At 44.9% G+C, this 24512-nt stretch overlaps 1 protein-coding gene across 2 annotated transcripts in view; it reads right to left on the minus strand.

Annotated features, from left to right (window-relative positions):
* The window catches only part of ITGB5 (integrin subunit beta 5), an 80727-nt gene that overhangs the window by 33041 nt on the left and 23174 nt on the right, over positions 1-24512 (minus strand). For both annotated transcript variants that reach the window (XM_067299321.1, XM_067299322.1), the window contains exons 5-9: positions 19658-19826; positions 11538-11699; positions 9938-10033; positions 8638-8727; positions 3064-3198 (exon numbers count right to left, since the gene is read on the minus strand). In XM_067299321.1, the coding sequence (XP_067155422.1) occupies positions 3064-3198; positions 8638-8727; positions 9938-10033; positions 11538-11699; positions 19658-19826 (652 nt within the window). The remainder of the gene's footprint in view (positions 1-3063; positions 3199-8637; positions 8728-9937; positions 10034-11537; positions 11700-19657; positions 19827-24512) is intronic.

The following is a 24512-nucleotide window of genomic DNA, read 5'->3' on the forward strand; positions in this document are numbered from 1 at the left end:
GCTGAAGCTGCCTTGCGTTGCTGAAAGCAGTAGTGTCACAGATAAACAGCAAGCACAGCTCTACATTCTCTGCAAATAGGTAAGCAGAAAATGCTCTGAGACCCTCTGAGTGGAAACTGTTCCGTTACAGCAAAGAATATTAGCCTTATTCCAGACCTCTAAATAACCCCCTCTCTTAAGCATCAAGATGAAGCGATTTTTAATTTGAAGACACTTTTGGGTCACCCCAAGCAATCTCGCAGCCTGCTTCGCTTCTGCATGCCAAATAGCAACGTGCAGATGGCAGCTCAGCAGCCACCTCCACCCAGCAGAAGCTGCACTGACATTGCGGCTCCCTTGGTTCCCCCCGATTTCTGAGACCTGAACCAATTAGACAAAATGCTCAAATTACAGAGGATAATGAGATCAGAAAGCAAGCCAAGGGGATCAGTGTAATCCCGCTCCTTTTCTTGGATTGCCACCCAGACCTATAGGGCTAAACCATGGCAGATTAGGATCCAGTGCCAGCATTATCCTCTTTGGAGACATTTTCTTAACAGTTCTCAGGAGTCAAATCTTGATCCTTGTGGAACTGGTGAGCCATGAGCAGCTGACTGGAGCAGGAGGCCTCCTGCTTCTGCTCCAGAGGACCAGGAGGCCCATGATCCTGGGTCACATCTGCCAGTCCTTTGCAGGGACCTAAACCATGATAGGTACCTAGTTTGGGCCCACTGTCTGCATCCCAAAGCATGCAGCAGCATCAACCATCTGTCCAGAAAATACCCCCATTCATCTAGAAAGCAGGTGCCACTACCTCTCTATAGAATTAATGACAAGATTACTTACCAAAGCCCCTCTATTAGTCAGCACCTTGCAGGAGGGCTGTCTACACTTAACCCTGAAGAAACTACAGCATATAATCACCTCTCCCAGTATATGGGACAAAGGATTTCTTTGATATACAGAGTTTCCATAGTAGTAACACGTAACAGAACTGATGCGTGATGCAGGGTGGCTGCTGGGAGTGTGGGAGTGATCCTGCAGGAAGCAGAGTGCTTCAAGGACTGGGCTGTATAGAAGCAGTGGTGGTGAGGCCAAGAGAGAAATGGAGACGGGAAGAAGTCTGCAGGACAGAGGCAGCAGGAGAGAAAGCACAGCCAGGAAAGCCAGGAATGAATGCAGGAGGTGGCAGAAGCAGTGATGCAAGAGCACAGGGGAAAAAAGGCCAAATGTGGTGCCTGGAGGGCATCAGGATGAGAAGTGTAGACCTTTCCAGCTCTCCCTGATGAGTGTGGACTGCTCTCCATCCTACTTTGCCACCCCACAAAGACAACCAAGCTTCTGAAACTCTGACAACGTGCAGGATCCTCCTACACAGCCAAGAAGTCAAGCCCACCCTGCGGGACTCTGCTTCCGTCCTCCATCGCTGGGACCTGTGTCGCTCACCCAGCGGGCCTCCAAGCAGAGCACTGTTACAGGCACATGCATAGCCAGTGCCAAACCCCTTTTACGGCATGAGCTAAAGCAGCCAGAGTGATCTTTGCGCTTATGCCAAACCTGAGAGGCCAAGATCAACGAACAGGTTAATTCTGATACCCTGGGGGCTCTGGCTTTGCTGTGGAAGCAAGGAGGGCACATGACTACCGTGGCAAAGCTCCAGGAATCGATTTTACCAACCAATCCAATAAAGTCAGCTAAAAATGCCACCTCCCTTTTTAACACTTCATATTGTGAGAGTCCTTATGCGGAGAGGTAAAAATTCAGCTCCTGCTTGTTTCCTCTTTCAAACTATTTTTATATGCTTAAGTGCTTAGAGAATAGAGTATGTTTTTAAACCCAGGAAGAATCCAGTCTTCTAAAATAAGGAAATCACTCTGCTAATGAACTCACGCGCACGTTTTTGCAAATAGCAAGAGATGGGGGCTGGGACTCTCAGCTAGCCTCAAGTGACCTGGCTCCGCTGACCTCAGCGGGTCGGTGCCGATCTACACAGGATGGCAACCTGGCCATCTCAAACGCGTCCTCCTGTTCTGCAGGCAAGACAGACTCACACCCAGTACAGAGCAGTGAAATCATGAGAACTTATCTGCGAGAGGCTGCTTTTCTCTTTAGATTAAGGCAAGACTAGACAGGAACCAAGATGGGTCCTTCCTAGTGGGAAAGGGCAGTCCTCTCCCCACGGGATGCTGAGCTGCAGAACCCACTGTCGCCTGGGGATGTACCTGCTAACAAACCCCCCTGTGCCAGTCATCATTTTGACCCAGAATTTCCATTCTTTGTACTCTTTCCCATAATAGATCATATTGCAACATCTCCCTAAACGACCTGAAAAAAAAAAAGAAATGCTGGAGGGGGGTCCAACTCGTTTATCTCTATCAATATTCCGTTTGAATAAGCAAAGCTTAACATCCCTGTTTTTGTTTGGGTTTTTTTTGTTTTGTTTTGTTTTTTACAAAAAACACAGGACAGATTGTCATGTATACTGTTAACATTAAGGAGCAAACTATGTTTGTGCTCTGTGTTGCCATCTAATAACTCTAAGAATTAAATGAATGAGTGAACAGTAGCTAGATTTGAATGCCCTTCTTTTTTTTTTTTTTTTTTTTTGCAATGCCTCAGAAGTTAACCATAAACTGTTCACTGAGATTCTCGAACAATAATAAGAAAATCTGGAAAATGTAGTGGACCAGGAAAAGACCAGGAGACCACGGCAATAAAATTTCACAGGTGAGAGCATGACATGAATTACTGAGATTACAGAAAAACCCATTCTTTATTATTACATTCTACTAAGTGCTCAAGACCATTTCATTCATGGTGCTCTAAACAAGCCATTTGTATTCCCTCTTTCTGGACTAACAACTGACCTTGGATTGATTCATTTCATGCAGAGTCATTTTTAGCAGAGCTGTTTTCAGTGGGTTTCTATATTAGTGCGGCACGATTTTGAGGCTAGTAAAGGAAGATGAACATTGCTCCATTTTATCGCCAGGGAACATCCATTGAGAGGGGAAGTCCCTCCTCCAAGGTCACACAAAGTGTTACAACAGCCTCTCTGAGGGACATACAGAAACCCAGACTCACCGTATCTCCTATTTTGAGATCCCCACACTTCCTGAGCCCAGGATAGGACAAACCATCTTGACACGTGGCAGTGAAGCTCAAGCCAACATCCTCAGGACTGTCCCAAACAGTAAGTTCTACTTTAGACCGAATACTCTAGAAACAGAATGGAGAAGAAACCCATTAGATTACTAAGGGCAGGCAGATTTATTTTGCACGTCATTCGGTTTCAAGTCTCTTCTCTGATGTCTTCAGGTGGTTAGGACATCTTTGCATCTATAGGAAAAAAAAATTACCTGTGCACACAAACTGACATTTGTTTTTGATTATAGCAGCTCAGGATGCTTTTGATCAACATAACTAGAATTATGGGCAGCCGCCTATTCAAACACCTGTACCCACACGTTCATCTCAGAAAAACAATCAATCACCCTCACATAGTTCTCCCTTTTGTGAAAGCTTTTGAGTAACAAGGACTGTGGTAGAGAAAGGGTTATGACAGATCAAGAGTAATACCATGCCCATACTGTTGCACAATACATCACAGAATTGGACTGAAATACCCATGGACAGTTTATGCACTCTGTGACAGTCATGGTGACCAGTACAGCCAGATCTGAAAAGATACGCACGCGCAAGGAAGAAAAAACATTCTCGACTGCAAATGGAGCATTTGCTTTATCTCTGAACTGAGGATCAGAACCTCGTGTGAACACCCGCACCTCTTCCATGTAAAACTGCCTGTTAGAGAAATGCAAAGCCTGATTCTCTGCTGGTGTCCAGCCTGTGATGTCTTTCATACTGCATAAAGAAGGTGTAAAACTTCACTAAGGCTGAATGACTGGATCAGCAATTCTATTCCATCTTCTTCTTGACATGACAGAACTACTCAGAAAAACATTCTCCGTCTTAACAGAAAATGCCAGACAGAAAGTACCCCTTTTCAGATGTCTCAGTTGAAAACATCAGGTTTTCCATGGGAATTTTTCCAGTGGGGGGTGGGGGGGATCTCTATTTATGAAACAGTTATAGGTGAAAAACAGCTTTCTCCAACCTTTTCATTTTCATCAGTAAGGTTTTTGGGAGTCTCTGCCCCCTTTCTTCTGCTTCTCATCTCTCCATCCTACTGCAAAACCCAGACTTTAAGTTAAAACAAAACAAAAGGAAAACTTTGTTTATAAACATTAATTTAGAATGAAGTTTTGCTTAATTCTTCAAATGGCTGGAATTGATATTTTGGGAGCTGTGTCCAAAAAAAGACAAAAGTTTCCAAAAGGGAGGTTTTTTTGCATAAACACATTTTTTTTTCAGCCTAGCTTGCTGCTCCATCCCTTTCTCGCTTGTCTCTCCGCTCACTGAAGTGGCCGGAGTGAGGAAAAGTGCTAATTCAGACCTCTTGTTAGTCAGTGTGTTGACAAAGCCAGCGTTCACAATGAGAAATGATGCTAGCAAAGAGCTAATGCTTTTGGAAACAAGCAGGGAATAAATGGGTTTTGACTAGGCAAATCTACACAACCCTTGAGGAAAAGAAATAATTTCCCATATTTATGCTGTAATTCAGGAAACCATTTCCTGCCTGGGGCCTGGACTGCAGGTTCATGGGTTCACATTTTAGACTATATATATGGAGTGTCTACTGCTTGCAGGCTGAACGCAGCACATGCCAGTAAGGCTGAACACACAGCACTGCTCTGCCTCGTATTTATCACACAGAAATTAGCATAGAGCTGTCACACTGATACACTATCTCTTCCTCCTGATCTGGACAAACTTCATCAGACATCTGTAATGGAAATCACTGGCTTATCGCTTTATCAAGCCTGAGTCTATTAAACAGACTGGAGAAGCGTTCTTGCAATATTTATCTATCAGTCAGCATTATAAGCAGTCACTTGAAGCTGCAGAGGCATAATAGGAAAGGAACACTTTTTGCTGGCCACGTTTCTTATATTGTTCTCCAGAACATCTGATTTGGGGCACTATTGAAGACAATATACTAGGCTAGCTCGACTTCAGTATGACCTTGCATGGGTCATTCTTATGTTCTTATATGGATGCCAGGATTCCTTATTAGCCTTAGTAATGCTATTATTATTAGCCACTTGGCAGCATTACACAGCAATATCTTCTCACGGTACCCAGCCACTACTACAGGGTAAAGAAATTTCTACTGCTGTGTTGTTTAAAGCCAGGTTCAACCAAGCACCAAATATGCAATTGCGGAGAAAAATTCTGCACTGTTTTCCAAATACAGAAAACCATTTGGTCTGTCCAGTGCACAAACGTCTCTGGTAAGCTGAAGCATGTCCCGCATCTGTCTTCCTGCACGTATGGATCAGCAAAACCCATTGGGTACAGCTTTGGGAACCTCCTCATCTGGCAGGAGTATAAAAGACATAACCAGGCTGACGCTAGGCTGAGGCTGTGCATTAGAACCTGGTTTCGTTGTCAGCTCTGATATCAAATGTCACTTTGAGTACATCACTACAACTACTCTATGCCTCAGTTTCACCAGATATCTACCAATAAGCATTTCTGAAAATGTTTATCTACCTGTAACCTACAGAGACTAAGTAACTCCCAAAATTGCTTAGGACAAGCTCTCATGTGGTTTCTGGAACCAGGGAAGAGCCATGGGCAAGACCTAGTCCCTTTAATTTTACAGTACTTCACTCAAGACTGGTTTTCATAGGCTCAGTTGAAAGCTTTAAATACAATCAAGTCTCTAATTAGGGCAGACTTCTGCAATCAAAATGGGGAAAAACTCCTTTCTCTAGGCCACCTTCAACCATAACTGCCCCTTTCTGCCCATCCTGCCAGCTCCCAGGCCTGCTGGTTACTAGAAGACAAAATCCTGGTGTCTGTGACAGGGCTGACCCCGGACATCTGCTGCACGCAGGCTTTGGAGCCTGACGGCAGCAGTGGTTTTCACTCTCTCGGGAATACCAAAGACAAAGGAGAAGAGCTGTGTTTACGCTTGGGATGAGCGAAGGACACTGGAGTTACCAAGAGGAAGCAGCCGGCCCTCAGATGGAGCAACTGGTCTCACTGAAATAAATTTGTCCATTATTGCACATGAGAAATCAAAGAATGGAACATTTCGGTGTAAAAACAAGGAAATCCTCAACCAACAGTGGCTCCAGGGACACCTGATGGTGAAGGTCACCAGCCGCCCGCCAAGTGAAACTCATTGGTGTTATAACAGAAGAAACATATTTAAGACCCTTCTGGATTAGGTTTAGGAAAACGATTTTATAAACAGCATTCTGTTTGCTCCCTTCAGTCCAAATCCACCCTGCCTGTTTGTGCAGAAATCCTGCTGGAGCCTGTGCCAGCCTGGGGAAGTGGACAGAGCAGAATTAGCCCTGCAGATCTGTCCAGGAGGGTGTCCATTTTACAGATACGTCAAGACTGAGGAAGGCAGAAGGGTTTTATCGTAGTCAGGACAGAGCTGCTACAGCAGCTAGGGTTTTGTTGTTGTTGTTTTGGGGTTTTTTGCTTCATGTCCCTCATGACAGGAGACAGAGGTGACAATATACTAGGCAGGTGAGATGCAGCTGGATAAGGAGGAGAAAGTGAGATGAAAGGTAGAGATGGGGGAAAGGGATACTGAAACTCATATATGCCCTGAGCAAATCTGATTTACACGTCAGTATAAATCCATGATTTCTAGTAAATTCATCAGTGGAGGAAAGTAGACAAGAGAGGATCAGAGAGATGGCTAAAGCACTGAAGGAGAGAGAGGCAGAGCCTGGGCCACACAGCATGAGTAGCCCCACAGTAGAAGATGGTCCCTGTCACAGAAGAACAGAGTTATTCCAAGCTCAGATTTTCCACTGTGTGAGAAAGAAGAAAGGTTTCCTTCCAATCTGGGAAATTAAAATTTCAGCCTTCTCCCTCAGAAAGAATTTCCCCAATTTCAGGAAAAAACAAAGTTAGCAAAAGGAAATGAACTGGCACGTGTCAGGTTTCCAGGATTCCTGCTGCAGAGCCCAGGGCTGCCAGTCTCCAGCAGGAGGCCTTGGGGTCCCAGCCCTGGCAGGCTGTCCCTGGGCCCCGCTTGCCCAGTGGCTGAACAGACAGAAAACCAACCCCAGTTTCAGCAGAAGTTCATCTAGCATAACTCCTGCAATTGAGCATCTTGGTCTCAGCATGCTGGTGGCTTCCAACTAGATGTACTGCAAAAATCAATGTGTAGTGAACATTCATTTCTTTCTCCTCAGTCAAGTATTTTAGCTACAAGACCATCCTTGCTCAAGGGGACAAGCTTGGACAACAGGGCTTTTGTTTTATGGCATCCTCAGCACCTCATTAGCAGCATTAGTTGGTCATTGCCTCTCCTCAGAGGGGAGGTTTTGGAAGTGGTCTTCTCAAGGGCATAATCAAATGCTGCGTTAAATGTGGGGAACTGCGGGTAAAGGAAAGACGAACGTTACATGTCATGTAAAGCACAGCACAATCCTAGATGTTTTTTGGACTTATAAACTCTTCCAGTGAAGTCCTTCCTTACTCTCTTGCACTAATCATCACACTACCAAGAAGGAGGGCTTGCAGCCACTAAAAGTGTGGCCACAAAGCTGTGCTTAAAAGTTGCATGTTTGAAGAACGCTACTTGATGACTGATTCATTAAAGTGCAGCATTTCAATTTAGCCACAAAGAACCACAAGTAGAACAAAGTATTTCCAAGATAAATTTCCATGCATGCTCATTGGAAGCCACAGATCTCGCATACCAACAATCAAACACCAATAACCTTTCAGGGGCATGAAGAGTTGAGCCAAAAGAATTCAGTGAAAAGACAACAGAAGTGTTGGTAACTAGCCAATTAATATTCTGTTTAGCTGCTTTTAATTGATCTGCTTCCTTGGTCTTCACAGAGAGGGAGAGGTGATAATATCAGGTGAGTGGTACAATTGCAGATCCTTTTGCTTTTTGCCATACACCTCAGAGTCCCAACAACCAGCACAGATCACACTGACAGCTCTGTGTAGTCAGTGACCTTTTGGGATGCCAAGACACATGCTAATATCAACTGTCAGAGTGCTATGAATTGAATCATGTTGCACTGAGACCAACGCAAGGAAGCTACCTTAGCTGGAGCCGAGTCAGGTCCTTGGGAGGCCTTTGAACTTTGAAGAGCAAAGAAGACATTAGCACACTCTGTGGGAGATGTTTTACATCAGGATTGTATTTAGAGGGCAATCCTGCATATGAGAGATGTGTGGTCAAATCCCTGCTTTGCTGTAGAGCTCCTTTGGCATCTCTGTTCTCCTTTTCCACCTCACATAGCTACTGAAGTGGTTAATGCAGGAAGGACCTGTGAAGCACTGAACTTCCGCACCAGCAAGGGCCCAAGTGAGCACTTGAGGCAGACAGAGTACAAAATCAGCCCAAACACCAGCGTCATCCTAAATACGACAAGCAACTCCTTTCCCTCCCCAGGGTGGATGCAACAACTCTGACAGTGACCCGCAATACAGAGGACCAGAAGAAAGAGGCAGCCAAATCTGGGTGGAGCACACAAGGGAGAGCTGAGCTAGCTAAGCTCTTGGCGTCTTATAACACAGCAGCTGTAATATTAAAGTGCAACTTACATTGTAGGCCTTGACTATCAGTTCGATGATATTCTTGGAGTCTTTATGTAAAATCTCTACTGTCGTTCCAGGAATTAATGCTGTAAAATTCTTAAAAAGAAAACAAACAGAAAAAAAACACTGAGATTCACATAGGAGAACAGAGAGTATAAGGATGAAGTGTGTTCTCAGATCCACCCTTGCAGCACTGACTCACTGCCTGCCTGCCAGGGACACAAGACACAAATTGTGCCTCGTTATCTGTCTATCAATGTACATGATACAACTTTGTTCATTTTAATGTGGAGCTTTTGAAAGCAAAGCATTTCTAATGCTAAACAATGTCTAATGCTAAACAAAACTCATGGCCAAGGGAATTGGACTAATGATGACCAGTGTGGTTACCATCAACCTGGTTCCTCTGCCAGATGGGGCAAGATCTAGTAAATTTGCACTGGTGTAATCTGCACGCATTCAGGGCAGCTGGCAACCTGGGAAGCACGGATGGGCTTTCATCAGTCTCGCTCTCATTGACGTATTAGCTTCCACGGAAGAGGGTGTGGAGAATGAGCTAAACTTTTCAGCTCTCTATGGGTTAGCATTAGGATTTTGACCTTAGCAACGTTTTTGCTTGTTTTGCTCAAGTTCTGCGGTATAGAGTTTTGAAAGCTGGAAGCAGACATTTCTGAAAGCTCTCTCGTTTGAAACATCTCCCCTCTCCATTTTGTTTTCACAAAATCCACTTCTGCAGAAGTAACACAGGCAGAGAAGTGAACCCCATTAGTGCAGTTCCAGAAATAGTTCAACTGCTTGTAGCTCAGGTAATCTTTTCCTTTTGGAGAGGAGAAGGAGGATGGCAAGGGAGTTCGAACTGTATTTGGCGCGTTCGGGCTCTGGATTCAATGATGGAAAAACACAGCTGGGCAGAAACACTGCACACACTTAGGTAATGGGATTAAGTCACAGCAGAATGTGTTGAACAGGTTTCTGCTCTCTCATATGCTGCACGGCTGACAGCTCTCCTAAAATCAAGATTAAACTAGAGTCTATTTTAGGTATTCACGTGCTCACTAACATGTATCTATTTACTTTAAGAAGCTTTAGTACTTTTCACTGAAATAACAACACTCCACAAGTTAGTAGGGAGAGACAACTGGTGAGTTTAGCCTGGGAAAACTTCTTTCTTTGACAGGCCTTACTGCAGTGTGTGGCCTTGCTCATGTACACTTAAGACTGTTTCCATTCTGCCAGAGCTGGAAGGAAGATGCTTTCAAGAAGCACTTAAATCTCTTTCCAGCCTGGGTGGCTCAGCAGCACTTACCTTGTACAGGACATAATGACTTTTTGTAACAGCAAAAATAAGGTGGATGTTGTTTTCAGCTAGTTTCTCCCCAAGAAGAGCCAGGGAAGGATAATCCTAGAGGCAAAAACAGGCCAGAAGACTGATGGGTAACACAAACAAAGACTAATTTAATCACTCTTCTACTCCCAACAGCAAAATTCATTCTAGAAACATGTCATGTTTCACTGCAATACAAAGTCCCTAATGTACCAGTACAATCAGAACTGAAATGGTAGAAACATTTCTGTACATCTGTCATCCTTTAAACACCTCTGCTGCACCTATCACCAGAATATATGAGTGACACCACAGTTAGCTACAGCAACACCTGAAACTGAATTTCTTTCTCTTTGCTTTCTACTTTGCCATCAGCAAGTGCATGTGTAATATACTACCTGCTATCTTCAGGCATGCAAGATAAGACCATTAGCTAAAACTACAGTAAGTAGAAATATACTGTTTTTCTCCAGAAGTGGAAAGAGCCATTGTGTGCTCTTTCTGTACACTAGAGCCATAAGGAGATTATAATAAGCTCTTTAATTTTGCAGAATTCATAGAGAGAGAGGATGGTGGGAATATGTTGTTCTAGCTACCCACAAGCAACAAAATGAGCCAGGGCTCACTTTCAAGAGACCAGCTTGAGGTTTTAAACTCCAGGCTGGTTTTGAAATGCTGTCCTCAGGAAAAAGTGCTTAGTTTACTTGCAGACTGAAAGGCTGATTTAGAGCCTCCAAGAAGCAAATATGGAAATGCCAAGGCAGTATCCCCATAACCAGTTCCACAGCATAACACCAAGTTAGTACATGGGCTGTGAATAGGTTTGTTACAATTCAACAGCCCTGTAGGAAAGGGGTTTCTCCAAGGAGTCCAGCCTACTGCCATAAGGCAGCCATCCAGGAACACCTCCCATTATGGGGTGATGTACATTCAGGAACAAAAAAACATAATTAGTTCTTGTGATCTGCTGAATAAAGCACCATTCTGCAGAATTATTTGATAATTAAGCGGCAGACAAGTGCTCATTCACCCCAGAAGTTTCCTTCACTGAGTTTAAATAAAAAAGGGCTAGTTTGTCCATTTGTTACTAAGATCTATGTTAGTGTTGTGCTCAAAGGCTGTGAATAAGATCAGCATCCTATTGTGCTTGTTACTGTAGCCACATCAAGGGAGACTCAGCCTCCCCACTGAGAAGCTGATAATCTATTGGACATATTAAAAAAGGGTGACATATTTTATGTTTTCTCTATACTTTGCATGCAAATCTGATGCACTGCAGGATGCTAAGTTATTTTTCTGTCACTTGCAATGAATCCTGAAGAAACTTGCTAGGCTCTGAACTCATTTTTGAGTATCACAAGAACATTCACTGAAGGTGAGATGGCCAAAGGAATCGGCAAGTTTTATCTCCAAACTGATGGACCAGGCAAAATCACACTCATAAGGGAGTGCGTTTGTCAAAAGCTGCTGAAGTCTGGTATTGGTGGTCTCCAGAGAGGCAAGGGGATCAATCTTTTGACACCTGGAGGTCTCCGAGCACCCAGCCCACGCGTCACCCAGCAAACACTGGGGCTGTCCTCACCAGCTGGCTGGATGCGCTGTACTCATTTGCTTCATTCAAGTGGCACTGGCCGTCATGTGGCTGGACCAGCCCACCCAGCTTCCCATCCAGGGCTATGTGGGGCACATCATCTGTCGTGAAGACCAGCAAGTGAGATGCCTCCTTACGCCAGCCGATCTTTTCCTGGGTGAAAACAAAACCCACAAGATGGTCAGTCTCCTCCTCTCATCATCCTGTGCATGGTCTCAGCCACACATCCTTCTAGCAGGAGGGTCTCTGTTATCATTAATTAGAAGAATACCATGCGCATGTCCACCCATCCCTGGCAAAAAAAAAAAAAAAATGTCAAGGGCCCATCTGGTACTTCCCAGCATTTCTCTCCAGTGCAGTTATTTAAAAAGGCATGAGGAGGTATGTGGACTGTCCACCAGACCTTCTCTACTCTGATCCAAGAATAAGAATTTCAACTGCTTTTATAGCCAAAGGAGACCTGCCAAATTCCTCCACACAGATTTAATCTGACCTTGTTTCCTCAGCTCCATGGAATTGCCGTGCTGCTGCACGCAGCACAAAGCAACAGCAAGAGCTGCAATATCCCCGGTCAGCATTTTTCATTATAGCCCAGTCATAAAAACTGTTTCTGAGCTGTAACACATGAATTGAGCTCTCTGCCCAAGAGGGCTGGGTTTGGTGCAGGCCGTATGTATGCACAAGGTACCCTACTCTGCTCTCTATCGATTTTATCTAGCAACTGCCTTGGTTCTCCCTTCTCCACAGATAAACCCCTCTTGTCTGGAAGTGATGGCACTTCCAAACTAGGCTAGCTGCCGTTTCTGTGTGTACAACTACAAATGCCCAGGGCAGCTCTTTTTTCCCACATCTCATACAGATGCTCAGACCACTTCTGCACAAGCCCCCGAGAATATCAGGGACAAACACAGCAGGCACAGAGTAGGACAGGTGGAGTTTTCACAGTGGTCGCTTGCACTAATCCATGCACAACTGCCCAGCACAGCTCTGAAGTGAGAAATATCTGCATATTTGGGAAAAAAAATAATATGCTAATTCCAAGCCTTACTCTGCTGGTCCCTGTGAAAGCAATAGGATGTCAGGAACAGTACAAGAAGTATCCCCTGAACCCTTCTTGGTCTGTCTGAGCAAGGAACAGACATTATGACCATCTTTGCAAGGACACACGTACAGGGATGAATTTTTTTTCCTTCAAAGAAAGGGATAAGATTTATACAATAAATGTTTCCCTCCCATGGAGCTTCCCTAGGTTTCCAGCTTTGCATCAGCCCTAAAAGCAGATCTGTGCCTGAGAAAGCACATTCAAGCTGTTCACTGCAATGGAGGTGGATGGAACACATAGAAGCCAAAAGGAAATGTTTTGAAACCATAACGCTACAATACATTCCTCCTACATTAGCTGACTGCTCTGATCGCCAGCTTATGCCAAGCTGGGCTGGCTGAGGTCCTGTCTGTCAAGCACGATAGAGAGATCCTGCCACAGCAGAGACTGGAGCGCGCACACACAGCGAGGAACGAAGCAGTTTGCCTCAACAAGAGGACAACACAGTTAGGTTTCAGAAGCGAGCCAGACAGCCCCATCTCACAAAGCCTTCCCTTGGGCACCCTGCCCCCCCGGCAGCAAGGACACAGCCTAACTCCTTCCATCCCCACATGCACCCAGTGTCTCCCCCACCAGCCACGTGCCCAGAGCAATACAGCACAGATTCCTTGGGAAGGTCTCACAGAAGAGCTCATAAAAGCTTATTGTGAATGCAGTAAAGATTAATACACCGAACTCCTCCATATGTTACTGCTCAGCAATCTGAAATCTACCTTGGTTTATGTTAATATGCTAGCCTACCAACTACTGCAGCTTGGCTGCAAACGCACTTCCTATTGAAATCCCTGTTGTGCTCATGGTAAGAACGCAGAGCAGGCAGAGGGATGCGTAATCACGACTGCCACTGCACTGTTTGCCTGCAAACGTGAGTCACAGCCCAAAGCCTGATCTTTCCAATAAATCTAACTCTTACTCCAGCTTAATAAGGACAACTATTCCAGTTTACATTTCTTTCCCCTCCCCTAATGCAGAAGAAATTTTTATTTAATGATCCATCCAATGCAAGTAAGTCTATTGGAATAAACCTTTGGCTACCCATATCCTCTGTCATGTACCAGCACAGTACATTCCTGCTCATTTTGCAAAGTGGACTTCTTTTGGTCGGGGAAGCAGGAGTCATTCAGCTGAAGTGATCCCACCGGAAGAAAGGCAAAAATCTTCATGCTAAAATGGAACTTCTTACACATTGGACCCAAAAGTGATAATGGCTTTAATAATGCAAGAAGCGGTTCTTGGTCTCCTTATCCATCACACAGGAGCCCATACAGCTGCGACCCAGGTCACTTTTCTTTGGGTATCCAAAACTGTTTCTTTTTTTTTAATTAAAAAAAAAATTAATAATAATAAATAAAAGAATTGAAGCCAAGAAACTCCTAAATAGATTAGAAGTATTAATCTGAGTTTCACTTGCTGAGAAATGTGCTGCTGCACAAAGAAAACAAGCTGCATTCAAACAAGAGTTATGAAGGCACTTAAAAGATGATGCTTCTGTCTGCCTGCCTGCTAACACCACCTTTAAATCAAGGGCTAACCATCCCTTTACAGACAAATTCTCCCCTATTCTTGCACGTAAGCGAAGCACTGGCACTGAACCACTTGCCTACCTCCTCTGTGCTTCTGCCTTCACTTCTGACTCACGCATTCCCATTGCTTCAATAAACAAGATCAAAAATGCTTTGGTTGCCCAGTTCAGGTGCTCAACTCCCCAGTGCAATGAGGACACACAGTTTTGGTGCAGATAATTATACTCAAAGCATTTAACACCTGACTGTCTCAGAAGGGGCACCCGATCCCTTCCCAAGACCTGGCAGGCTGGGGAAGGCTGTTCGAGCTAACACAGGGGCTGCAAAACCTGCCTGGGTTCTGGAGACCTATGGAAAAAGCAGTCCAGAAAGGCCAAAAATTATCATGGGACTGATGAAGCTCCATGGTTTAGAGAAACCTAGAAGAAATGTGGGTATCTGAAGCCCTGGAACAAGAGTGAAGTTGGAAACCCCACAAGAACGGTGCATACACACTACCCATACATAAGAACTGTTTTTTGACACCACTCTCTGACTAAGATCAGAGGCACACACGGAGAGGGAAGAAGCCTTCTTCAGGGAGAGGAAGACACCTGGGGAGGCCAGTGCCACAAACCGGAGTCGTGGCAGCTCCTGGGGTGTGCTCGGCAGGAGCAAACACCACCACTACCCCGTGGGCCAGCACCCCAAGTGCAGCCACCACCAACGAGCCGCTGCATCTCACACCTCCACCAACAGCGGCACCAGACCACTAGGAAACACAGTCAGCAGCTCTGCAGCACTCACTTTCCACCGTGAAACACAGAGCACTCTGCCCTATTTAAAACAAATAACCACAGAGGCTTTAACGCATTTTTACTGGACTGAGATTTCTGAGCAACAAACTGCACCTACATCCACTCCTTCATCTGTTTGTTTTTTTTTTTTTAAATACACATGGGTTATAAAGGATCTTTAAGAGCTGGGGTGGGCCCTGATCCAAAACAGAGTGAAGTCAAAAGATGTGTTTCCACAGGACTCATCATGCCATGGATCCTGCCCCTATTCCTGCCACCAGCTACAGTGGCCTTCTTTACCCTGAAAGATCACCTTTTCCTTCCTTATAGCCAACAGTGAATGCCAAAAGAGCAACAACTGTCTCAGCAAATCCCAGATCTCCCAATCCTATTGAAATGCCTGCAAACCACTGTATCAGTATTTCCAAGGCTGAAAAATAATTTCTAAATTTATACTTTGGCCTCCAAAATAAGAGTACAATATCCAAGGGCATCAACTGCTAGGAGACCCCATTGGACTCATCAATACACATAAAATACCACTAGTTTCTCAGATGCCGACCTTTTCAGAAGAAACAGATATATGTACAAGAGAACTAAGCCTTAGACATTGAAAGACATTTAAAACACCCATTCTCTAAAACCTCCATAGTCTTGCACTGCTCTGAAAGGCACCTAAGTGTCTCCCAGATGCCTTGGTCATGTCCGTGTACCAATGTTTTGCAGGCACTGTTCAAATCCACTTCAAAAGACACTTTATTTTATAATCAATCATCATTATCTCCTTGTTGCAGCTTAGTATATAAACTTATACATACACTACCAACCCATATGAAGCTTGCACTTAAAGAATGGCAGAAAACCAAAATATTGCAAATGGAAAATGTAATTACAGAAGGTTGGTTAATATTCCTGGCTAACCATTTTAGCATCAGTACAAAGGCTTACTGTCTCTGGCTCTTTCATTGCCTACAGAAAACATTTACCATATCCTCATCTTTCAAAAAGGAGCCAAACATGGGCCTGATTATTGGTCTGTATTAGCTGTACAAACTTTTCCCACTCCTGGATTTAAAGTCAGGACAAAAAATGACTTGAGCATTACACAGCTCCTAGACAGCTCATGCACGAGAAATGCCTGATATGAAATACAGCATAAAAATACCTAGTCAACAGATAGACACAGACATTCCACATGGCCAGCACAGGACACCTCAGAAATAGGTTCTGATTTTCAAATATGCCATAGGAAAAGTTACAGCTCTGAAAAATGCCTTAATTTGAATACCTAAAAGGGGGAGCATTCTGTCTTCATACACTGAGTACCCAGTCCTATTAAAGTTTTTGGAGATTTCAGGCAAACGTGTGAGCTTGATTACAGCCCCATAGCTTTGAGGCCAAAGCTTGTGACATTCTCACTCCTCACCATGCGTACCAAAGTCACAATCTTCACGTCTAATCTGCTAGCAGGACCAGGAAGGGTTATCAAAGTAGTAGACCCCATGTCTCCTGCAGAAGACAACATTGGTTTTATTCCTCTAATTTCAGAAGATCTACAGGAGATAAACTATAAGTCTTTCCATCCTGGAGAGACACTCATGTATCAGTTTCTTGATCAGAAAAAATACAGGGCTTTTTTGTGCTAAGAGAGAAATTCCTCCTTTTGTGACTAGCTAGAAGCAGCATATTTCTTTCACCTTGTCTCACCAAGATGAGACCACAGACCTGACTCAAATTTGAGCCTGGGGCGTTATGTGACACTGAGGAAAGGGGGATTACAACTGAAGAAGTGTTAAGGAACTAGTCTCAGGGTCACTTCAAGTCTTACTTCTCCTGCCTCCCTGCTCAAAGAGGAGGAAAATACCACACACACATGTTGTGGTTTGGAAACACTGATGTTTTCATGTGGCTGTTCCCCTCTATGCCTCAAACTCTGTTGCTGTGCACAAAACATTCATGATCAACATGATGCATCGTCACAAAGATGGGGGATTTTCTCATGCTTGTAACTGCCCTAAGTCTTAGGTTTCAAATATAGTAGAGGACAGAAACTGGAAAAAAAAATACAGTATGCCAGAGATGCAACAGGATACAACAGTGACACAGTAATGAGGAAATCACCATAGAATTCACCAAAGTATTTGCAGACTGCTCTCGTTGCATTGTGGAAAACCAGCTCCCAAATTACAAAAGCTACTGTCTGTGCAGGGTTTAGTCCCACTGATGCTTCATTATTGTCACTGCTAGATGCAAAGCATCATTTACTGCAGATAAAATCACATTCTAGCAAACTCATAAGGAAGCAGTATTTCACTGTCACCCCAGATGTCCTTTAGCTTCCACCTGCCTTGACTGAGGTGTGTGCAGCTACAACACAAGGCCATTAGTGGACGTGGGCCAGCATTCTGCTGCTGCAAGGAAAATTAAACACTAAGCTCCTGTTTTGGCTACAAGGCTTAGGAGGTCAACCAGCTGGCCTGAGATTTTGGGACTTCTAAGTCTGCACACACAGAGACTTTGCTGCCCATGACTGTAATCAACAGGCAGCTACTCCACCCACAGCAAATACGCTGCCAAGGTAGCATGAGTTATCACGCAGTCAGTACTTCCTCCTCACAGATCAATTCTTTAACTTTCCTGCCTTCTGAGCTCCAGTAATTAATTCATCATCACGGCTGCAGAAATTCTTCAGTTATGACCTTCACATCATGCCAAGAGTCATATAAGTGCACACACTCTTTTCCTCACTACTGCTGACCATTTATGCCCAGTCCTGATTTTAGACATCATCTACGAAGGAATCAAAAGCCACCTGTGCACTAAAGAGCTATGCTCAAAGATTTTGTTCCTTACGAACAATTTAAGACTGGCACAAATGTCCAGGTGCCTGGAAGCATCTTGAAGGCTGCCTGACTTCAAGAACAGCCTTCATGAGCCTTCATGATACAAACTGCAGTATGTCTGTACAATAAGGAAGTACTGTCCCATTTTTTGCAAAAATGAGGTGGGGAAGTCAAAGGAACAGCAAAAAAACCCAAATGATGGGTGGCATAACTGAGTCACTGTCCTGAGATTGCTCTGCTCTAACCATTAATGTCAACTCTCAAGATGTGAAGCAGTTTAGGCCTAGATTAACAGTGAGAGCAGCACTGTAGTTGTGCCAATAACAATATTTGTGCCAGGCTGAGAGAGGAAAGATGACTGTTCGCAGGCATCAGATCCAACAGGGCAGGTTTAGTCCTGTCGAGAGTATGAAGTGTAAAATGAAACCAACCAAGGCAAGGAAACATCCGTTTTCCCATTCACAGATGGGGCACAACAGAGTTGCACAAGCCAGCGTGAAACCACTTCTGCAGATGAGGCCCACCTCCCAGCTCCTAAAATACAGGCCCAGAAGAAAACATGCTCTATCAAGAGGGCCACACAAAGGCTGGAGAAAACAAGAGCCAAACTGTATGTCAGACAGGAAAAAACAACCACAGCCGTCACTGGAAAGCAGGGGCAGTTGGCCAAACTGGAGGAGAAGAGCAGATAGTTGAGAGGAGCATTAATTTTCTCTAACTCAAAGGGATACAGAGCAACCCACCTACTTGTTTCAGAAAGGTCTTCGAGCAAATGCCTCCCAAACTTCACGTGGACCAGAAGAACGGCACAGCAAACCCAGTCATTCACTGCGGAGAAAAGGCTTGTCCAGCCTCGGTAGCAGGAAGGTCATGTCGGAGGAGACATGTTCCCCCTTGCTGAGGCCAGCACAATAGTGAGCAGAGCTCTGTGCATCCTCGAGGCATCTCCTGGCCAGACCATGGGCTGGACCACAACATATTTTCACAGCAAATGGCAAACAGGCCACACTAGGCACCCTGGGAGAGGGCAGCATCCCGGGCTGAAGAGCAATTCCTGATGCATGCAACGCATGCTGCTTCATTTAGGATGTGCCTGTGCAATCTCGCTCTGGTGTGCAATACACTGGAAAACCCCAGGGACACGGCTAACACAGCAGCAAAGCCAAGCTAACATGCTCTAGCTACCAACTGTTGCTCATGCTGCCATAAAGACACGCAGCATGCTATTCTAACATGAAATACAACAGTGATTCTCACAAAGGACACGCCACACAGCAGAGGTTTCACACCTAATGCCATGTTCCTAATGAAGGACAGCAGGCTGTTTTACACAAGAAGGTGGAATAATCCAGCTCCACAGGCCAAACAGGAGCAGATCTTGCCACTGTGAGCACCAGCACCTCAGGGCTATACTACCGGCGCTGGAGCAGTAGCACCCGAGCAGTACAAACCTGCTCTTACCCTCAGCACGGGCCAACCACTTGAAGAACACATTTGACACATGCTTAACAAATGCGTTAAGCCACCAGATGGCTGGCAGTGTGCTGCTGGTCTCAAATGTACAAGAATCTTAGCAGATTTCTTCGCGGAGAGTCAGTAATCAGCATCTACAGATCTAATAACACAATCAAATCTCACAGTCCTAAATTCACATTTGCAAGAGTTCAGTGTTACCCCTTTAAACTAGAAAAGATATTAGACAACAGCCTTTATTGTTCAGTGCATTTTGTCATGTTTCCTGCAAAAAAATTTAGTAGTTAGTTCCAAGAATTGACATACCAAAGCCTTATCCTAGTCCAAAAATACAACTGAAGAAACCTCCTCCTTTTTCGCTTTGCTTTAAAACCCAGAAATCAGAGTGACTCACCTTACACACAGCAGCCTGCAAAATTGCATCAAAACCACCTTCTGGAGCATCTCTGTTTCGGGAAACCTTCTGTTTCTGAACTTCTTCATTGAAACGGTCAACTTTATCCGTTAAGGACAAGAGATGGCGGAAGCCAAAGGATGGGACGCAGTTTGGAAACAGCTTGTAACTGAAAGAGGAACACAGGAAAAGTGGTTAACTGAAGAGAAACACATCAGGAGCCAAAAGTTGCTGAAGTCCCCAGCTCTAACAGGTTGGCTTTTGTTCAGAGGGATGAAAAATTTCCACACAGATTTGTGTTTTGGGTGCTTTGACTTCTGGCTATTCACGTACAAAAATCTGCAGTAAAACTTATCTTTCCTTCCCTCCCCACCAGGGGCTTTGACGAACTGAAGGCATCAGAAATCCCACCAGGACTGAATGTTTCTCTCCGCATAAAGTCAAGAGGGGAGACACCAAACATCTGACCACTGCAGGCAACATGACTCTGGAGTTTCAGCACCCGTAAAGCAAAGCTAGTTTTTACACTGGGAGTCCACAGTGCAAAATGCAAACTGCAGTGATGCAATGGGCAAGTTTCAGCAGCTCAGACCCACCCTTCCCTATAGTTCAGTGACTCCCCCAGGATGGCACTGCGAGCCTTGCCCAAACCGATCCGCACAATCAACCAGCAGAACCAGGCACCACACACAAGCATAATTGCTGCAAACTACTTTCCCACTACTTTTTGGTAAGGATTTTCACTCCATCGTCTGATGTGCTCACAGTACTTGCCACTCCGTGCCTACTGAAAATCACCAGGCATTTCGCATTTATGCAGCATGACATGCATTAATAACTAAGAGTAGTTAATGTGTCCTCCTGCCCTCTCTCTGAGCTAGGTGAGCAAATACCATCCCTGGTTTCCAGACCGCTGCTAAAGCGGAAAGGTAGGAGTGGCACCTGAAGGCAAAGGAGTGACTTGGCAGGCTCTAAAAACTCTTCTTTTTCCTTAGGAGACTGTGGGCGCTTTAGTGTTCACAATGCGGTTGAGAGTCCTCAGTACGGCGATTCCTCCCACATGGGAAAGCGGTGAATGTGTGCAGGGGAGAGGGAAGAGAAGGGTTAAGAAGAAAATGTGTTTTAAAAGGAGCTGGGCTTGCACTAATTCATTCTTATCTTGAAAGATAAAACGCAGAAAACAATTAAAGGCCTCTGCTGACATTTGACCCCCTATGGTAAAGTTGTAAGAGGTTTTCCACACAAAGGAATATATAAGATTTACCACCACTGAGAACCCAAATTCCTTACAAGCCAGAGCCTTTCTGCCACATACGCTCTGTGAACACAACACTGTTCCTGGAGTCAGGGACACGCTGATTTTCCTCTGCATACTCAGTTACGCAGCAACGGGCATATCTCACCATATGTCAGGTGTGGCTGTATATTGTGCACGGCAACAGAGTTTATTCACCGCAGGTAGATGGCAACAAATGGGGCTGCTGGCAGTCGACCAGCCCGGGATCAGCCCCGGGTTCAGACTTGTGCTCGGCTCACTCCCAGGGCCCAGGCGAGGAGCTTGCCATATTTAAAAGCCCTCCGTAAGACCTTGCGTAAGGTCTCCGCAAGCATCCTTTCACGCAGATTTGTAGGATATGACACACCTGCCTGCTCCGTTCGCCAAATTCCCAGTCCAGAAAGCAAACATCTATGTACTGCAGGGTCTCATCTCTTAGGGTCTCATACCCTGCTCTCCTCTCTACAATCCCATGAGGACTGATCATTCAGTCCCTATCCCCTTCCCATTTTTACACCCCAGAGGCTGGCAGGTTTGGTGCCAGAAGAGACTACAGCTATCTAAGTAACTAATTAAGGGCACACAGCAGGGCAGGTTATCTCTGGCTGTAACCTCCACAAGAAATATCACAGCTACATGATTGGGTATTCAGCCAAACCCTCTGCCTTTCTTGACCTTTGTTATTTTGAGTTTTCTTCATATTATCTTTCTTGAACTACTCCAAACGCTCCTTGCGGGTACAGTGAGAGGCCAGATCCTGGCTCCGTAGATGTAACCCAAAAGCAGACACAAATTAGGCATGGCAGAAGCCCCAGCCCAGCCTGGGAGGTCACATCCGCAACACGGAGCCAGGAATATGAGTGAGCAGCAAGCAAGGGGGGAGAAGGGAGGAGGCGGAAGGGATCCCGGCCAGATCCCAGCACAGAAACACGGGCCGCACCCCAGCGGGACCTGCACAGCGGGAAGGCTGTCGCTGCACCGAGGCGGACAGAGTCTGCACTGGGGGCAAGACAAAAAAAAAAAAAACACAAAACAAAACAAAATGAAAAAAACACCACACTGTGTGTTTGCTTACAGCTTTTTTTAGATGCCAGCAGGCCACTGGACAAAGACTGCTTTTACACTAGAAATAACTAAAGGCGAAACAAAACCCTACACACAACCCACCTAACCACCAAATGAGCAAGCAACCTGGCTTTAGCAAAGCAAACACAGCAATAAAAACCCACTTGTAGAGCAGGGAAGGGAAGACAATGCCATGAGAATACAATGGGGCGCTAGCACCCAAGAGATGACTGAATCGAAGACGGATGGTGACTGGAAGGGAGCGCCCACCACATGAGCTGCCTTCGGCAATCCTTCCTAAATGGTTTCCCAAGCCCAGGCTTGCTTAATATACCCCATAAACAGAAAGACAATCACCTGGATAAAACCAAAAGGACATAAAGATAGTCTAATCATGATGGGAGAAGAAGTGACAGCTCAGAACTGCTTCAGTTAAAGGACATCAGCAGTTTCAGGCAGGCCTCACTGCAAAGTTGTCCAACTCTGTCCTCTCCTCTTCCAGATGTGCCCTCCCCATCCTGCACACTTCACCCTATTTTGCTCAGTAAAAGACATGTCACTTCAATTAAATCACATACTAGCCAAACAAAGTTTCCAAGAAGATTTTGCAGGCTGGAGTGAAACCCCGTCCCCAGGCTGCAAGCAACATGAGCCGAGGACGACAGAGGTGACTGAGTGCATTCATTTGAGGCCACACTAGATTTCAGGTGGGGACGAGATACAAAGAACATGGCATACGGTGTCGCCGTGGCGGAGAGCCATCTCCGTAGCTGTGTCTGGCCGGCTGCGGCAGGTGAACGCGGCACGCGGGGAAGAATGGGCTCTGACACGGGACGGGCTGGGGGGTGGAAATAGTTCTCTGCAGAGCCAATCATTCATTCTCTGCCAGTTTTATCCAGCCGGGGTGGTTTTCATTACAGCAGCATCCCAAAGTTAGAAATGCAGGCGATACAGAATGGAAAAGACTGTGTAACCCTGTTTGTTCAGAGAAAGAGGGAGTAGAAGAAGAAGAAGAGGGAATCCTTTTAAGTGTATCTTCACTGGTCAGGGTTTTCATCTGTGCATTTAAGGCATCTCTATGCTCCGCACTCAGAAACTGATTCTATTCCAGCCAAATAAGCTCAATTATTTTCTCTGTATATCCTTTTAACTTAACTAACTTTATCCAGCTATAGACGTGGTGTGAAGTGGCGCTCTTCCATGGCACAGAAGTCAAAGGAGTTACAATTCTGCCATGGTAAAGAATCCAGACTATTTCACACATCCTCAATAACTATCTGGTGCAGCTTCCTCTGCACAGATTTGAAGCTAAGTCCAATGAGTGGAGAACCAGACAAAACACCTCATCTGAACCACTGAATGTAGGCATGCTTAAAAAAAAAAAATAAAAAAAAATCAAAGTTCAGAAGACAGTCTGACCAGTTTGCGTTCAAAGGCAAACTCAGGCTGGAGTAGCCTATTTTCCAGTAAAGGGTTGGATACTGCTGAAATCTTGTTAGAAAATTTATGGTTCTTTAGACCAAGATGGCAGAATCTCAGGCTAACAGCTCACATTTTCAGCACTGTTACATCCTGACCTGAAAGAGATACTCCAGATGTTAACAGTACATTCTGGACCCACCAGAAACAACTTGGAAATTACGCTTGTAAAAGCATGCCTATTAATGAAAGGTTTACACTAATGCAGGGCTTCCCTAAACAGCTCTAGTTTCTATACGAAAGCTTTCCTTGGGCATTTCATGTTCAGAGGATTGAACACCACCATGAGCAAGAACACTCACGCTTCCCACTGAATTCCCAAGGCAAGCTATCACTGGGAACTGTTCAGTCAGCATAACACTTTTGGCTATGCTTCATGGCCAAATAAAGATTTTTTTAGCATTAAAATCACCATCCATTTGATTTTCCTCTCCAGACGAAGTGGGTAAAAACAGAATGTGGATTATTTGTCAGATGAATGGTCAATGTCTGACGAGATGCCAAATGCTTGCTCAATGCTAAAAGTTGGCCTAGAAGCTCATAGATGGTGCAAGCTCTCTTTAATCTGTCACTCACATGGAAAACTTAAAGGATGCACGCTCACAGACCTTGGCATCAGTCAGTGATGTGATCTTTCCATTTAAGCATCCAGGAATGGCTCAAACAAAAGTGCTAACCTTACCACTCTGACTCGACTACAAGATGCCCTCCCCAAAGACAGATGAGGTGAAGAAGAGGCAGGACAGGGGCCATGAAAGTAAGCATCAAAGGTGGTATTCTTGCAGCAAGGAATCTGCTGCTGTTTCCATCCTTTTGTATCAAAATACAAATCCATATGAGCCTGGATATCCTCCACTTCAGCCAAATTCACTTTGGCATAGTCCCCGATTCAATGGACTTGATCCCAAACTCTGGCTGATACAAGGAGAACAACAAAGAGATACTAACAAACAAAAAAAACACAACAAGGAAGGCTGTGATATTGCAAAGCAAACCACACAACTTATGTGTCTTTGCAGCTTGAGTTTGCTCTCC

Source organism: Apteryx mantelli, chromosome 6 (assembly GCF_036417845.1).
Source record: "Apteryx mantelli isolate bAptMan1 chromosome 6, bAptMan1.hap1, whole genome shotgun sequence".
NCBI classification, from domain to species: domain Eukaryota; kingdom Metazoa; phylum Chordata; class Aves; order Apterygiformes; family Apterygidae; genus Apteryx; species Apteryx mantelli.